At 39.3% G+C, this 18,779-nt stretch overlaps 1 protein-coding gene across 1 annotated transcript in view; it reads right to left on the reverse strand.

Annotated features, from left to right (window-relative positions):
* The window catches only part of LOC150074959 (adhesion G protein-coupled receptor L1-like), a 267,365-nt gene that overhangs the window by 228,919 nt on the left and 19,667 nt on the right, over positions 1–18,779 (reverse strand). Inside the window, exon 3 of the mRNA XM_090389003.1 lies at positions 10,202–10,341. Within this exon, the coding sequence (XP_090245129.1) occupies positions 10,202–10,341 (140 nt within the window). The remainder of the gene's footprint in view (positions 1–10,201; positions 10,342–18,779) is intronic.

Below are 18,779 nucleotides of genomic sequence, written 5' to 3' on the forward strand. Positions count from 1 at the left end.
GCTTAAACCATTCAAGGCTTTATACACCTCAATCAGATCACCTCGCAGGTGCCTAGTCTCCAGACACTGTAATTTGCAAAACTTAAGCCTTTCTTCGTAAGAGCAACCTTTTGTTCCATTCACTAATCTTGTTGCCCTTCTCTGTACTCGTTCCAACAGCTCTACATCCTTCTTAAAATGAGGCCTCCAGACCTGTATACAGTACTCAAGGTGTGGTCTAATCAATGCCTTATACAAGGAGATAATCACCTCCTTATCCCTGCTAGAAAAATTCCTGTATATCATTGACAAGACACCATGGCGCAGATGGGTTACTCTTGCAGCCCATCTGCACTGATCAGAAAACTCCATATCTGCCTGCACAATTACCCCCAGGTCCTTTTCATTCTCTACCACTGTCAGTGAGGTCATCTCCCCTATAGTCACCCTGCAGGGTACCACAACCCTCACATGGAAAGAGTCAGTAAACAACATCTTGGACACCCTGTTCCCGCTAAACACAGATCCTCAATCCAGCCAGAAACAAGAAATCTCTACTGAAAACACATCCTACAGCACTACTTCTATAGAACAGCCTTTCAACTTAGATGAATTAAAACTTGCCATTGGCAAAACAAAAAATGCCCATGGTTAAACTTCATTGAAGCAGAAGCAATTAAGAAGCTTGCAGAGACGCAATCAAATCTCCTACTCAGCCTGTACAACCATTGTCTGGAAGTTGGACTCTTCCAGATGACTGAAAAGAGGCCAATCTACACATCATTTTGAAGAACCCAAGTAAACCACCAGAGCAGCCAAGGTTATACAGACTCATAGCACTCCTTCCCGTTTTAAGCAAAATATTTGAACGTCTTCTCTTATCCAGATTGGAAAAAAAAATAAAAATGCAAATCTCCAGTCCCCAAACCAGTTCGGTTTTCGGGCAGGCCGTTCAGCAGAAGATGCTCTTCGACAGAAAAATTCTCAAAAAATGCTCACGGATTCAGTCAAAAATTCAGCCACCAAATACTTCTTAGTAATATCAGTGGATTTCGCCGGGGCCTTTGACTTGCTCTGGTGGCCAAGTATATAATTATATAATTTTTATATATATAATTTATAATATAATATAATATTATATAATATAATATATTATATACCATATTTCCCCATGTATAAGACACCTTAATTTTGGGGCCCGAAATTTGAAAAAAAAAATGTATTACATAAAGTTATTGAACTCAAGTTTTATTCATCATAAAATTCATACAACTCATCACTGTCAAAATTCCCATCCATTAGCTTGTCCTCATCTGTGTCTGATGACGAATCACTGTCTTCATATATTGACTCGTCCTCAGTTCCATCTATGGCATTTGAAATGCCACACTTCTTAATCTTGATATTATCCCAGGATCTTTTCACCCAGGTACAAACTTCTCCGATAGTTGGTTTCTTCACTCTTCCTGCTGGTATCAAATTGTCCCCAGAAGACTTCATCCATTGGTTCCATTCGTCTCTCATGGCAGCTTTGAAGGGTTTGTTAATTCTGACATCAAGTGGTTGGAGCTGGATTGTCAAGGTATTTTTTGTTTGTATTTTTTTTATCTTTGTATTTTTTGTTATGAGCCCACCTGGTCTCCTGGTCCAAACTTTCTCAAACTAGATCTTCATCCCATCCTGATCCATCCAACCCTTGAACGTGGACAATCACTCCTCGAGGAGTATGCATTTGATAATCAGCATAGGAGGCAGCTTGGTTCCGTCGGCACAACAAGCTAGAACAACTGCATAATGGCTCTTTTCATGTCCACTTGTCTTCACAGTTACAGTTTTCACCCCCTTCTTATCAACAGTTCTGTTACTTGGGACATCAAATTGAAGGGGGACTTTGTCCATATTTGCAATCTGTCCCAACTCAAACTGATGTGTCTTCTGACATTGAATGACAAAACGATGAAATTCAAGGACCTTCTGCTCATAGCTTTCAGGCATGTCTGGTGCATGTACGCATGCTTAGTCCATTCCGTTTCATGAACCTGAAGCACCAATTGGTGCTTCAGGTTCATGAAATCAGTAACTTCTTTTTCATCAGCAATGCTTCTTGCCTCATGCTGAACCATCTTTGTGGACACAGGAATTCCAATTGCCCTTTGCTCCTCAATCCATATCTTCAATTCCCTCTCTAAATCAGGCCATTTTGCTGACTTGCCTCTCATGGCCTTCTTCTGCCGTCGCATTTTCAGTAGGGTTTCTTCTTCCCGTAGCCAGTCTCGGATTGTTTTCTCAGTTGGAGGAGGACCAAACTTACGTTCAGCAGCACGATTTCCATTCACTTTTGCAAACTATATCACTTTTAACTTGAATTCAGCACTGTACGAAAATCTTTTCTGAGCCATTTCTGGGCATAACGTAACCTAATATACCGCTAACAAGTGCGAAACAATGAGTTCAAAGACAACAAGCACAAAAAAGTGGGAAATGCAAGTAAAAAAAATTACAAAAAATCTATAAGGTGCACCCAGTTTTTAAATCCCAAATTTTTCGAAAAAAGGTGCGTCTTATACATGGGGAAATACGGTATATATATAATTTTTGCCTTTAGCCAGCGGGTAGTTGGTTGGTGGAACAGACTTCCATCCCTTGTTGTGGAAGTTGATAGCCTAAATAAATTTAAGGCTCGGCTGGACAGGTATTTTGAATGAATGAAGGGGTGAAGTGGAAGGTTTTTTTTTTTTTTTTTTTTTTTTTTGGCTGATGCTGCATAAGCTTGCTTTCGTGCATCATATGCCTCTACTAATGCTATACTACGAAGACTCAGAGAAGCTAGCGTTCCAGCAAATCTTTACAGCTGTATACAGAACTATCTTCACAACAGAAGTGTTACAGTCAGAAATGCCTATCGACAAGTCTCCAGAAATGTCTACAGAGGATGCCCCCAGGGCTCTGTCCTTGGCCCTTTCCTATGGAATATGGTCATGGACAAATTCCTAAACCTAGTCCTGGGGGATATTTCCACCTAAGCCTTCGCAGACGACTTGATACTGACAGTCACTGGAAACTCCAGAGCTTCCCTGGAAACAACGGCCAACAGAGCCCTTACAAAGCTACAAGAATGGGCCAGCCTCCATAAACTCCATATATCCCCTGAGAAAACTACTTCAATTCTACTCAGAGGAACCTTTCAAATAAGCAGGCCGCCGCAGATTAAAATTGCTGGTAGAACCATCAAACTGACAACTGAGATGAAGTACCTTGGGGTAATTCTCGACTCCAGCTCACGTTTTACCCGCATATAGACTACCGTCATCACAAAGAACTACACGGCAATGGTAGTGAGGATCAGCAGGTCTGACTGGGGCCTAAATCGCCACTCACTGCAAATGCTATACAAAGCTGTATTTATTCCCACTATAACTTACTGTGCAGGTATCTGGTATCATCGTGCACTCATTGTTCGTAACCAAAGGAAGTTTACCTCCATCCAGCGTAATATCCTTCTCACTATCACCCGTGCCTGCTGCACAGTAAGCAACCCAGTGCACCAAGTCTTGGCAGGAGTTCTCCCTCTGGACCTGCAGATAATTCGCAAAGGTGTGCACTACCAGCTCGCAAAGGGACTCCCTACCACCATCCTGGATTTCACTACAAACCCAGCAAACACCATCAAAGATGAAAAAAAAGCGCTTTGCAGTCTACCTTCTTAACGCCTGGCAAAACAGATGGAATACCACCCCCAAAGTTTCCATCACTGAAAAATTCTTACCTGAAATAGCCCAGATCTACCCTAAAGCTTGGTACAGCCCAGGGTTATATATCACTTTCCTGATTACAGGCCATGGATCCATAAATCACAAACTTCCCTCTATGAACATTGGGGATGACCCTTGCTGTCTTTGTGGTGAAAACAAAGACTGGGATCGCCTATTCAATGTTTGCCTGCTCTACGAGGACCTGCGAACGTTGCTCATATCAAACATACATGCTTTGCCTCGAGGAAATGAACATTTTCTGATCAATGAGGAAGACCAGTACCACGCTTTCTCTGCCTTCGCCCATGATCTCTTCACCAGAAGAAGATCACTGGTACAACATCCTGGAACTGATGCACATTGATCAACACCCTTTTCTCATATACTGAAACATCTTCACCTAGATTGTGACCACTTCTAGCTACTGAACTTGACACTCAGGTCGCTTGAATTGTTTCATCCGTGTTTCTTTTGATACATGATTGTCTTCCCACCCTCTCAAGGGCCCTCTTCTTCCACTTCCGCTTAGGTGGGAGAATTCCAACTCAACCTGCAGAGGATGCCTTCCCTTACATCCTTGGTCGCTCTGTCTATACCTCCTTTCCTTTACCCTCTCTGGTACATCCTGTACTCCCTGTATCCTATTTTTTTTTTTACTTGGTCTCTTTCCAGGAAGCTCAGGTGACCTGGAGGAGACTAGCCAGAGAATTATGGGCAGCCTGGCTACCTCCTGGTGGTGTGTGTGTGCGGGCAATGTGGGGTCCCACCAGGGGCCCTTCAGCCAAAAGCCAGGACATCCAACAGAACCCAGCACAATATTTCATTTACAACACAAAAAATTTTTCTGGCTTTCACAGTGATACTGTTTGTCTCCACAGATTTCATATGGTGCAGATGTGGGAAACCACCGGAGTGTGCATTATGTTGGGGAAACCCAACACTATGCACACTGTGTCAGTGTGGTACCACAGAGCTGATATGTTACTCTGGGATTACTGCTTCCCATATGTAGTACTTTACATTTGTCAAGGTTAAACTTCATTTGCCACCTCTCAGCCCATCTGCTCAACTTTTCTAGATCCTGTTGCAGCAGTGTACTGCCATTACTGTCATTAACAACCCAGCCAACCTTCATATCATCTGCAAACTTGGACATTAAGCCTGATATACCATCATCAATATCATTTATAAAGACAGAAAACAACAATGGACCCAACACTGAACCCTGAGGGACTCCACTAATAACATTAGTCAACGAAGAGCAGTGTCCATTAATTACCACACTGTCTTCTCCCACTCAACCATCCCTTTACCCATAGCAGCAATTTGCCTCCAATGCCACACTGCTCCAATTTGTGCAACAGACTTCCATGTGTAACAGTATCAAAGGCTTTTCTAAGATCCAAACATATGATATCAAAGTTATTCTTTGCATCCAGTTCCTTTGTGACTACATCATAGTATCCAATCAAATTAGTCAGACAAGACTTCCCCTTAACAAACCCATGCTACGTCCAAACTATAACTGAAGTCTTGTCTAGGTGATCCTGCAATGCTTCTTTAACCAGTGTCTCCATTAATTTCCCTGGAACAGAAGTTAAACTAACAGGTCTGTAATTACCTGTCTCCCTTTGATCCTCCTTTGTGCATTGAGGCCACATTTGCACATCTACATTCCATGGGTACCTCCCCTGAGTCCAGGGAAGCACTCATAATTATGGCAAAGGGTTTGCTTACTTCCTTTACCACCTCCTTTAATATAACTGGATAGATTCCATCCACCCCAGGTGCCTTTCTTGTGTTTATCTTCAACAATTTCTTCTCCACTTTACTCTCAGTTATTACAAGATTATCTAGCTTACTGCCAGAGTTGAATACACCTCTGGCATTCCCCTCCCTGAATAACTCCTCATGTGTGAATGTCAATGCAAAATATTCATTTAGTTTGTTAGCTACCTGTGATATCAGGTGGACCAATCTGATTCATCCCCTTCCTTCTAGAGTTTACATAAGAAAAGAACCCTTTGCTGTTTTTCTTTGCATTCTTTGCCAAAGATTTCTTGTAATCTGCCTTCGCCTCCCTAACCTCCTTTGTAACTTGGTTACAGATCAGCTTATATCTATCATAGGCTTCTGTGTCACATGTTAATTTATATGTATCCCATGCAATTTTTTCTCTGTCACATGTCTAATTAGTTCATCTGACATCCATTTATACCTAAATATTGAACAATATTTCTTTGTTGGTATGAAAAGCCTAGTAGCTTCCAATTTTAATTCTTTGAATGCTTCCCATTTTGAATTTGCTGTTGGTAACATCAGTTGGTTCCACCATATAGAATTTAAATACTGTCTCAGACCCCGTAGTCACCTTTGCAAAAGCAAAAACCCTTCCCTTTAACCTTGATGATAGTTACCTCTTTGAGTAAATCCCACTTCAGCACACTGTGATCATTGCCACCTAGTGGTTCCTTTATCTGCAGATTCTTGATGCATGAAGAATCATTACTGATAATCAGATCAAGAGTATTACTCTCTTTAGTTACCTCCCGAACATGCTGATCTAGAAAACAATCATCAAATAAATCCACAAATGCTTTGCTAGTGTGCGAGTGACCAACCCACAAATTCCGGTCAATATCTGGGAAATTAAAATCCCCCATTATAAGACACTAATTTACTGGCCCACTCTATTTCTCTGCACAATTGCTCATTATACTCATCAGATTCATTAGGCCTATAACACACACCTACTCTCATTTTTCCTTTCCCAGTGCTTATGTCACACCAAACATACTCAACATTGCACTGTCCACCAACATCAATTGGATGCACTTCCTTAGATTTTATGTGTTTCTTAAATAACAGCATAACCCCTCCTCCCTTCCTGTCCTGTCTATCTTTTCTGTACACATTGTACTCCCCAAATTTCAGTTCTGCACTGCTTATGTCTGTGTGACACTAGGTCTCTGATATCCCAACAATATCTGCCTTTGATGTCTTGACTAGCACTTCAAGCTTATCGAATTTATTAACTATACTCCTAGCATTGGAGTACATGCAAGCATGCATGCACCTGTTTCTACTCTTAGTTATCCTAACACAGCCCATGTTTTACTTGTTCCACTATAACTCCCAGCAGTCCTGGAAATTCCCATTGCCTTGCTTTTCAGGCTGCTGCTCAATTGCATTTGAACAAAGGGTTGCTCTTACAGAGAAAGGCTACTGTTAATCTACTCTTAGAAAGGCTACTGTTAATCTATTAGATTAGTGAATGGAACAAAGGGTTGCTCTTACAAAGAAAGGCTTATATTTTGCAAATTACAGTGTCTAGAGACTAGGCACCTTCAAGGTGATCTGATTGAAGTGTATAAAGCCTTGAATGGTTGAGCATGCTCAATGCTGATGGGATTCTTCCTCTTGCTCAGAATAATCACCTGAGAGGGCATACATTCAAATTGAGGAAAGACAATTGTAGGATAGATGTGCAGAAGTTTTGCCTTTAGCTAGTGGGTGGTTGATTGCTGGAACAAACTTCTATCTGTGGTAGAAGTTGATAGCTTAAACAGATTCAAGACAGAACTAGACAAACATTTGGAGTGAGTGGATGGGTGAAATGAGAAGGATGCTATCAAGATCAAGGTGCTATCAATTCTTGATGCTATCAAGAAAGCAAGCAAGCAAGCAAGATAGCTTGCTTTCTTGAATCATGTGCCCTTGCTAATGCTAAAGTAATGCCTGTAATTTGTAATTTGAAAGGTGGCTACAAATATTTTTGTGCACACTCAACCAAAATACTTCCCTGCACAGATTTTACAGAAAGAGACTATAAAAACTATCAGCAAACTAGAGGAACTCTATTAGAAAACTGCTTTCCTGTTATATTGATCTAAAACAGTATATCAATCAATCAATCATTTAAACCTATGACGTTATTATCTGCTATGCCCACATGCCATTTGATATATTATTTGTTTCACCTACATGTGAATCAGTTTATCAACTGTTACTCCCATGTGTCACTCTATCAGAGGGTCACATTACCTTAGCCAATCTGAACTATATAAATTAGTTTGCTACCTGAGCTTTTCTTCAGCTCTTCAAATAGTTTTTTTTTTTTTTTTTGAATATTCCCATTTGGCAGTTAGTTAGGTGTGAAAGTTCCTGGACTAGTGCTGTTGTGGTTATGTTTGATGAGCTTGAAAATAAACAAGCGTGGCATGTCGTAGTTCAAACTTCCCCAAAGAGATAGTGGTACAGATATTTTCTCATAGGATGATAGGTTGCAAGTAACTATGTTAGCAGTGTTAATATTCATTAATGTTGCGATTTTCCAATAGAGCCATGAACAAATATCAAATTTTGCTTTACACTGGAAGAAGCTGCAACAGAAAAATTTTAAATGTTATAAACTGCTTTTGCTGATGAAATTTAAGTCTTACCAGCATGTTTGAATGGCATAAGTGGTTCAAAGACGGACATAAGGATGTTTGCAATTACCGAAGAAGTGAATGTCCATCAAACTCTCAAAATGAGGACAGAATTCCAAAAGTTCAAAAAATTGCGGCAAAAGATTGTCATTTGACCCTCAGAATTATTGCTCATAAATTGGACATGAATATGGAGATGATTCAAATTCTGCATGAAGATTTAAGGAAAAGGAAGATCTAAGCAAAATTTATGTTCTATAGCCTCACGGATAAGCAAAAACAATGAAGAGTATTATGTGAAGACTTCTTATCCAGGCTTGTCAAGACAGTCCTAAATTCCTTGAGTATATTTTCACTAAAGATGAGTGTTGGGTGTTTCGGTACAAACCAGAAACAAAGCATTAAAACATGTAGTGGACTTCAGAATCATCACCAAAAACCCAAAAAGTTTCATTTACAGAATTCCAGGAAATGCTGGTCAAGTTTTTCAACAAACAGGGTGTAATTCACAAGAAATTTGTACTTGAAGGGAAGAGAGCCAATGCTGCATTCTATATACAGATGCTTCAAAGAAATTGCAGTCTCCCTCAAGAAATGCGCTGAAGTGCATTTCTTGAGGGAGGCTGCAATTTCGAGAGAAAGGCAGCCGGTTTTTGTCACATGACAATGCCCCCCATCCATTCCATACTTGTTGGGAAGACATATCCAATGAAACATGCATAAACAAATCAACCATCCACTCTACTCTCCCGATCACCAGCAGGCGTCTTCCACTATCCCAAGGTGAAAATGGCCTCAGTGGAAAGAGATTTCAGGACATTGAGAACAAAGAAAAATGTAACTGCCAAACTGAACATCTCTTTGGATGCCTTCATCAGCACTTTTCAAAAACTTTTAGAACGGTGTAATAAGTGCATTCAATCAAGTGGTGATTACTTTTAATAAAAATAAAACCATTTTTTGGCTCCTTCACTTTGTGTTCTTTTTACTGCACCAGTCTGGGAACTTTATCCTCACACCTCATACACTGGCTGTTTGAGCATTTGTCAAAAGTTATCCATAGAAAATACCTAACTTAACTTTGCATTCAGCAACTATTTTTATACAACAGAGGTTTTTAATCTATACATCATTATTTAAATATTACGTTATTATTCACTGAATTTTAACTTTTGTTCCTTCATGCAGGATATTATGCTGTTTTTAAAAATTTCTGAAGCTATATGTTACTTTCTAATTTCAATTGAAGCTTTTACTCTTACATGTGAAAGATGGATATATTGTAAAATTTTAGCTGACAGCATAAGAAGTTAGCTACTTTTTAACATTTGTTCCTCTATGTGGGATACCTTCTTAGTTGTTAATTTTCAAGCAGTATGCAACTTTCTAAATTCCATCAGAGCTCTTTTACATGTAAAAATAAAGTGTGTTTGCTGGTGAGTGATATGAGCATTTTGTCAGTGGCAATTTGTGCTCATTAGTAGCATAAAAATATGCCTGGCTATTACAAAGTATAATGCGATAATTTTATCCTGTAAACATGTCAACTATTGAAATGAACCATATTTATTTGCTATTGGCGGTTTCTTCATTTAGTATAAGCCTTCAAATAACTGTACAAACATTCCCGTTTGATAGTTAGTTACAGTGGCAACTGACAACTATTGCTAAGTGTAACATTTAATGTTTCAAAATAAAATGTTTTATTGAGACAATTTGAGGAAATCTGCAAAATGTTAGAATATAAATACATTCAGATAATGAGCAGTTTTGTCTTTTCTGACAGCTTTTGTTTTATCTGACAATGTTTGTACTATTCGCTGCAGGACTGCTCATCAACTTGCAGTAAATTACTCTTCTTTGTTTTGTAGAACATTATGATACTGACTGAGTACATGGCAGGAAAGTTGCCAACAGTTTTTGTAGTCTTTACTTTTATCAAAGATTTTACTTTAAATTTTATACTGGAGTTACTTGTATCACTAGTTTACTAAATTAAAAGTAACTGATATGGATCAGAAATTTATTAACCTTATTTACCTACTGTTCCATTGGGACAAGGCTCATATGCTATTATACCAGCAGGAGTATCAGGCCATGAAATACCAGAAGAAATTCTACTTCTGCACCATCCCAAAATGGTGGATGTTGTCTCTGAAGACAGAGATGTTGAAATTTTCCTGTATGAGAAAGTAACAAACCATAATTTCCATTAAATTATATATTTTATAATGATTCTCTCTCTCAATAATAAATCCAATCTAAATCAAAGATTCCAAGCATGGGTTTTACCTTTCCACACAATACTTTTCAGGTCTACAGATTCTGTGAAGATAAGTGCTATTATTCTCAGTCTGCCTCTCAAATCTTCAATATTCAGCTGTAGTCACTTGTGATCTTGATTGATTATCCCTCTAGAAACATCCCAATTTTCCCATCTAGTGCAATGACAGTCTGAAGTAACATCAGCCTAGTATCAACACCAATTTATATAGGGCAATAAAATGCCAATCGATGGTTTAATAACTGCATTCATCTATCCTCAAGGCTGTATGGGATTATTAAAATAAAAATGCTGGGAAAAACATATGACAACTGACTGCACTTCTTGACAGCAAAAGGTTCATGTAAATTATATTCATGTATTTAATACATAAATATAATTTACAAGAATTATATGCTTGTAAATTATATTCATGTATAGCTGTAGAACTGCACTAATTTACTTCTTATGTTTTCTTCAACATTATCCATGTTTGTGTTTTTAAACACAAACATGGATAATGTTTGTTTTTAAATTAAAGTGAAACAACATTATCCGTGTTTGTGTTTCACTTTCATCATGAACTTCTCAACCTGGGCTAGGAATGAATGCTTGTTTGTTTGTTTGTTTGGGTTTTTTTGCTGCATTAGCAACTACGGCTATAATGCGCCACGGAATGAATGCAGTTTATAAACATTAAAATGGTGGTAGTCGTGCAGGATCTGTCTGAGAGATTCCTCTCCAAAACAACCACTGTATATTAATTGTTGGTTCAGGGTAGTAGTAGTGGCATGTGATGCAAGAAAGAAAGTGGAGCTTATGCTGCATCAGCCAAAAAAAAAAAAAAAAAATCACACCATTCCCTCCAAATGCCTGTCCAGTTCCTCCTTAATTTTATTTAACCTATCAACTGCCACAATGACAGATGGAAGTTTGTTCCAGCAATTAACCACCTGCTGGCTAAAGGCAAATTTCCACACATCTATTTTACATCTGTCTTTTCTTAATTTGAATTTATGTCCCCTTGGGTTTGTAATCTGAACAAGTGGAAGGATCCCATTAGAATTCAGCATGCTCAACCCATTCAAGGCCTTATACACCTCAATCAGATCACCGCGCAGGTGCCTAGACTCCAGCCACTGCAATTTGCAGAACTTTATCCTCTCTTGGTAAGAGGATCCCTTCATTCCCCTCACCAACCTTGTTGCCCTTCTCTGTACACGCTCAAGCAAATCTACATCCTTCCTAAAATGAAGCCTCCAGACCTATACGCAGTACTTAAGGCATGGCCTGACCACTGCCTTATACAGAGAGACAATCACCTCCTTTTCCCTGCTAGCAAAATTCCTTATATATCATTGACAAAACCTCATGACCTGCCCTGGCATCCTGTCTGCATTGCTCAGAAAACTTCATATCTGACTGCACAATTACTGCTGTTGTTATTTGGTTTTTTAGGAGCATTAGCAACTAAGGCCATATTGCTCCGGGATGCGGTGGTCATTCCCTGACTTTTCCGCATCCTCCGTATTTGGTGGTGATGGGCTCAAACCCCGGTCTAATCAAGAAGCATGTGCTACGCACTGCTGCTCCTTCCCACCTGGCTACGGAGGCGCACAATTACTGCCAGTTCAGAATCACTTCAGGTGGGTTACTGCGGTCACAGTCATGGTTTTTGGATGTTCAGTTCAGTGTCACTTCAGGTAGGTCACAGTCTTGGTTCAGTGTCTCACTAGACTCATGTTCGTCTTATGGGGTCAGGAAGAGGAGTGATTACTCTGGTCAGTTTGTAGTACTGCTTTGATGTCAATTCAGGTAGTCATATTCGTTGAGAGCATCAGTCCTGGCCTTTTGCACCAGGTCATGAATGGAGAGGTATCTTTGTTGGCAATTTCTTCTGATTGGTTGTAGTCATGCGGTATGTTCATGCTGTAGTCTTGAATGTCCCCTCCTTGGTTAGTTTCAATGGAGTTCTTCTATTCAGATGTTTCCGTATTGTTGCGGATAGCTATTTCCATTCTCCGTCTGTTAAAAATTTTTGAGAGGAGTGTAAACATTACTTTATAACACATTCATACTCTCATTTTTGTTTTCCCAGTGCTTATGTCACACTAACCTGACTTGACATTGCACTGGCCACCCATATGAACTGGAAGCACTTCCTTAGATTTTATATGAGTCTTAACTGAGAGAATATCTCCCCCCATCCTGTCTGTCCTTTCTGTTCACAGTGTAATCCCATACTGAAATTCTGCAGTTCCTATGTCAGAGTGATACCACCTTCCACTGTCCCTACAATACCTGCAATTCAATGACTTAACCAGTATTTCAAATTCATCAAATTTATTTACTATGCTTCTAGCATTAACATTCATGCAAGTACAAGGTGCATCTGAAAAGTTTTAGAAATACGTTCATAAAAAATTGAAATCGTAAGGAATAAATTTATTACCATTTAATCTTCAAAGTACATTCCTGATAACTAGATACATCTCTTTGCACAGTCATACACCTTCTGGATGGCTCTGTGGAACTGATCTTGTGGAACCTTGTTTAACTACCTCATTGTGCTGGTTTGGATCCCTGAAACATTGTCAAAATGGTGCCTCTTCAGGTGGGATTTCACCTTGGGGAACAGAAAGTAAATATCAGGTACCAAATCCAACAAATACAGGGGATGGTGAAGCACTTTAACACCCTTCCCTGCAAGAAACTGCTTGTGATGGCAATGCTGTGTGAAAGTCCACTGTCATGAAGCAACAACCACTTAAATGGCTTGGCCACGTCTGGCCAAACACATCAAATTCTTTTCAATGGTATATCTGTCCACTGGTGGTCTTTCTCAAAAGTACTGGATAAAAGTAAAAAAAAAATTCAGAGTCCTCTGTAAAATTCAGAGTTGACTGTCTGTCCTCCTGGTATACCAAAAAAACCACCAACATTGTATTGGTCTGAGACTTTTGGAACCAGAGTTTCTTTGGCTTCAGAATTTTCTCCAACTAAATGCAGCTGATTGTCTTTTTGTTTCAGGTTTATACACAAAGCACTAGGGTTCATCACACAGTTATAATTTTTTTAAAAAAAAGTCTGGATCACTGTCTGCCATCTCAATCAAATCTAAACATGCAGCAACTTGTCGTTCATCCTTCTGTGCCACCGTAAATACATATGGTATGAAGTATGAACACACTTTCCTTTTTTCAAACCTTCAACAACAATCAACTGCATGGTGAAGCTAGTCTACTATCATTTGGAGGGTCAGGTAACAATCTTCCATTAACAGCTGCCAAACTTTTTCGATGGTCGACTCCATATAAAACTGGGATAGTACACCAACCACTCCACGCATTGTCCTGAACTTTTTGCTACTTTCCTTACACCTATCCTTTTCTTATCTACTTGTGTGTGTGTGTGTGTGTGTGTGTGTGTGTGTGTGTGTGTGTGTGTGTGTGTGTGTGTGTGTGTGTGTGTGTGTGTGTGTGTGTGTGTGTGTTTGTTTCTGGCTAGTGCAGCAAAAGCTTATGGCTTCCTTGCACTATACAGCAAATACTATAACATTGAACAAGTAACACATTTCGTAAGGCCATCATTCACTACTCCCTTTCAGTTCTCCCCTGGGCCATACCGCTTCCAATACTTTGAGATTTTAGCTTTTTCAGCTCTAGCATAAAGCATGATTTTTGTTTAAATTCACTTTAATTTGAAAAATAATACATATCTATTAAGTTTACATTAGTATATTATGCAATACAGTTACATTCATAATTGTATAGCATAATATTTAAGGGCACAAATGTAAAACAGTAAAATTAAAGGGTAGAAGAGGTGTTATTGTTGTATACATTGGCACTAATGATATTAAGAGTAGGAGACTGGTAGAATTACTTAACAAGTACAGGTCAATGTTGAAAAAAAAGCCATGAGTTAGGGTTGAATTTGAAGGTGTCTGCAATTCTGCCTAGACACGGTAGGAGGGAGTATATGATGAGAGCCTTGTCAATCAATTCAGCCCTGGAGAGACTGTGCAAGGCTCATGAGGTAGAATTTTTCTCAGCATGGTATGTGCATATTAACAGGAGAGAGTGCTTCTACAGGATGGGATACACATTGGATGGGATACACATTGGGAGGGGAATGCCAGAGTTGAAGTAAACTTTGGCAGTGAGCTAGATGATTTTATAATAACTGAGAGGAAAGTGGGGGAGAAATTGTTGAAGATAAACATAAAAAAGGCACCCGGGGTGGATGGGATCTGTCCAATTATATTAAAGGAGACAGCAAAGGAAGTAAGCGAACCCTTAGCCATAATTATGAGAGGTTCTTTGGACTCAGGGGAGGTACCCATGGACTGGAGATCTGCAAATGTGGCCCCATTTCACAAAGGAGGATCAAAGGGTGACAAGTAATTATAGACCTGTTAGTTTAAATTTTGTTTCGGGAAAATTAATGGAGGCACTGGTTAAAGAAGCACTGCAGGATCATCTAGACAAGACTTCAGTTGTATCTCGGACACAGAATGGTTTTGTTAAGGGAAAGTCTTGCCTAACCAATTTGATTGGATACTGTGATGTGATCGCAAAGGAACTGGATGCAGGGAATAACTTTGATATTATATATTTTGGATCTTAGAAAGGCTTTTGATACTGTTGCACATGGAAGACTGCTGAACAAATTGGAGCAGTGTGGCATTGGAGGCAAATTGCTGCTATGGATAAAGGGATGGTTGAGGGGGAGAAGACAGAGAGTGGTAATCAATGGACACTGCTCATCGTGGACTAATGTTATTAGTGGAGTCACTCAGGGTTCAGCATTGGGTCCATTGTTGTTTTCTGTATTTATAAATGATATTGATGATGGTATATCAAACTTGAAGTCCAAGTTTGCAGACGATACAAAGGTTGGCAGGGTTATAAAGGAAACTAATCACAGTACAGTCCTGCAACAGGATCTTGAAAAGTTGAGCAGATGGGCTGAGAGGTGGCAAATAAAGTTTAACATTGACAAATGTAAAGTACTACATATGGGAAACAGTAACCCCAGAGTAACATATCAAGTCTGTGGTACTACACTGACAGTGGTAGAGAACGAAAGGGACCTGGGGTAATTGTGCAGGCAGATATAAAGTTTTCTGAGCAGTGCAGACAGTCTGCAAGAGTAGATCATGGTGTCTTGTCAATGATATACAGGAATTTTTCTAGTAGGGATAAGGAGGTGTTATCCCCTTTTATAAGGCAATGGTCAGGCCACACCTTGAATACTGTATACAGGTCTGGCGGCCTCATTTTAAGAAGGATGTAGAGCTTTTGGAATGAGTACAGAGAAGGACAACAAGATTAGTGAATGGAACGAAGGGTTGCTCTTACGAAGAAAGGTTTAAGTTTTGCAAATTGCAGTGTCTGGAGACTAGACACCTGCGAGGTGATCTGATTGAGGTGTATAAATCCTTGAATGGTTTGAGCAATCTCAATGCTGATGGGGTTCTTCCTCTTGCTCAGAATAATCACCTGAGAGGGCATAAATTCAAATTGAGGAAAGACAGATGTGCGGAAGTTTGCCTTTAGCTAGCAGGTAGTTGGTTGGTGGAACAGACTTCCATCCCTTGTTGTAGAAGTTGATAGCCTTAATAAATTTAAGGCTGAGCTGGACAGGTATTTGGAACGAACAGAGGGGTGAAATGGGAGTGGTTTTTTTTTTTTTTTTTTTTTTTTTGGCTGATGCTGAATAAGCTTGCTTTTTTGCATCATATGCCTCTGCTAATGCTATTAATGCTAATGCTATGCTATACACTTAAATAAAAAGGGTGCAAGTATATTTGCTAATGCTATTGAAGCAGTGTTAGGTGGGTAGGAAAAACTGCTAGCTTTGGGAGAGGGATACACGGACTAATAGATTAACAGTAGCCACTGGCAGAATGAAAGTGATTCTTACACTGCTTCTATTGGAATAAGCAGCAGCCTGGAAAACAAGGTGCTGGGAATTTCAGAGACTGTTGGGGAAACAAGTAAATACATTGGCTGTGTTAGGGTAGCTAAGAATAAGTTCAGGTGCATGTACACCAATGCTAGAAGTTTAGTAAATAAATTTGATGAATTTAAAGTGTTAGTCAAAACAACATCAAAGGCAGATAATTGTTGAGATATCAGAGATTCTTTGTATCTGTGTGTCACACAGATTATAAAGAATGCAGAATTGGAATTTGGTGAGTACAATGTGTACAAAAAGGACAGAACAGGGAGGAGGGGCTATGTTATTAGATAAGAAATACATGAAATCTAAGGAAGTGCAGCCAGTTGACATGGATGGACAGTGCAGTATTGAGTCAGGTTGGTGTGCCATAAACACTGGGAAAGCAAAAAGTGAGAGTGTGAGTGTGTTATAGGTCTAATGACTCTGAGTATAATGAATACCTATACACAGAAATAAAGTGGACCAGTAAATCAGATTGTCTTATAATGGGGGATTTTAATTTCCCAGATATTGACTGGGATTTGTGGTTGGTCACTCACACACTAGCAAGGCTTTTGTGGATTTATTGGATGATTGTTTTCTACAGCAGCATGTTCAAGAGGCAACCAGAGGGAGTAATAGTCTTGATTTGATTATCAGTAGAGATTCTTCATGCATTATGAATCTGCAGATAAAAGAACAACTAAGTGGTAGTGATCACAGTGTGCTGATGTGGAATTTACTCAAAGTAGTAACTACCATCAGGGGTAAAGAGAAGGGTTTTTGCTTTCGTAAAGGTGAGTATGGTGGGCTGAGACAATTTTTAAATTCTATACAGTTGGATATACAGTGGGACCAACTGATGATGTTACCAAATACAAATTCTAAATGGGAAGCTTGTTATTTGTTATTTGGTTTTTAGGAGCATTAGCAACTAAAGCCATATTGCTCCAGGGATATGCAGTGGTCATTCCCTGACTCTTCCGCATCCTCCATATGTTCGAGTCATGGACTCGAACCCCAGTCGAATCAAGAAGACTGTGCTACGCACTGCTGCTCCTGCCCACCTGGCTATGGAGGTGCCCTAAATGGGAAACATTCAAAGAATTAATCTTGGAAGCTACTAGGCTTTTCATATAACTAAGAAATATTGTTCAAGGTTTAGGCCTAAATGTATGTCATATGAACTGAGACAGGGGAAGAGAAAAAAATGCATGGAATACACATAAATTAACAGGTGACACAGAAGCCTATGGTAGATATAAGCTGGTCTCTAATCAAGTCACAAATGAGGTTAGACACACAAAGGCAGATTACAAGAAATCTTTGGCAAAGGATGTTAAGAAAAACTGCAAAGATTTCTTTACTTATGTAAACTGTAGAACGAAGGGGATGAATCAGATTGGTCTACTTAATATTGATGTTTCAACTGTTGTTGATCCTGCTCACTTAGATAATAAATGAGTATTTTGCATCAACATTTACACATGGAGTTATTCAGAGGGGAATGGAAGAGGAGTATTAAACCTGGCAGTGAGCTAAATGATTTTGTAATAACTGAGAGCAAAGTGGAGCAGAAACTGTTGAAAATAAACATAAGAAAAGCACCTAAGGTAGATGGAATCTATCCAATTATATTAAAGGAGGCAGCAAAGGAAGTAAGCAAACCATTAGCCATAATTATGAGCTTCCTTGGACTCTGGGGATGTACCAATGGACTGGAGATGCGCAAATGTGACCTCAATTTATAAAGGAGGATCGAAGAGTGACAAGTAATTATAGACTTGTTAGTTAAAAACTTCTGTTCTGGGGTAATTAATGGAGGCACTGGTTAAAGAAGCACTGCAGGATCTAGACAAGACTGCAGTTATAGTTTGGACACGGCATAGGTTTGTTAAGAGTAAGTCTTGTCTGAGCAATTCCTTTGGATACTATGACGAGGTCACAAAGGAACTCTATGCAAAGAATAATTTTGATATCTTAGGAAGGCTTTTGATACTGTTGCACATGGAAGAATGCTGTGCAAATTGAAGCAGCATGGCATTAAGGGCAAGTTGCTGCTATGGATAAAGGGATGGTTGAGTGGGAGAAGACAGAGTGGATATCAATGGACACTGCCCTTAGTGGACTAATGTTATTAGTAGAGTCCACTAAGGTACAGTGTTGTGTCCATTGTTGTTTTCTGTATTTATTAATGATATTGATGAAGGTATATCAGGTTTAATGTATAAGTTTGCAGACTATATGAAAGTTGGCAGGGTTGTTAATGACAATAATGACAGTACGCTTCTGCAAGAGGATGTAGAAAAGTTGAGCATATGGGATGAGAGGTGGCAACTGAAGTTTAAATGTTGACAAATGTAAAGTACTGCATATGGGTAGCAGTAATCCCAGAGTAATGTATCAACT

Source organism: Mastigoproctus giganteus, chromosome 14 (assembly GCF_048544385.1).
Source record: "Mastigoproctus giganteus isolate SK-2022 chromosome 14, ASM4854438v1, whole genome shotgun sequence".
Taxonomy (NCBI): Eukaryota; Metazoa; Arthropoda; class Arachnida; order Uropygi; family Thelyphonidae; genus Mastigoproctus; species Mastigoproctus giganteus.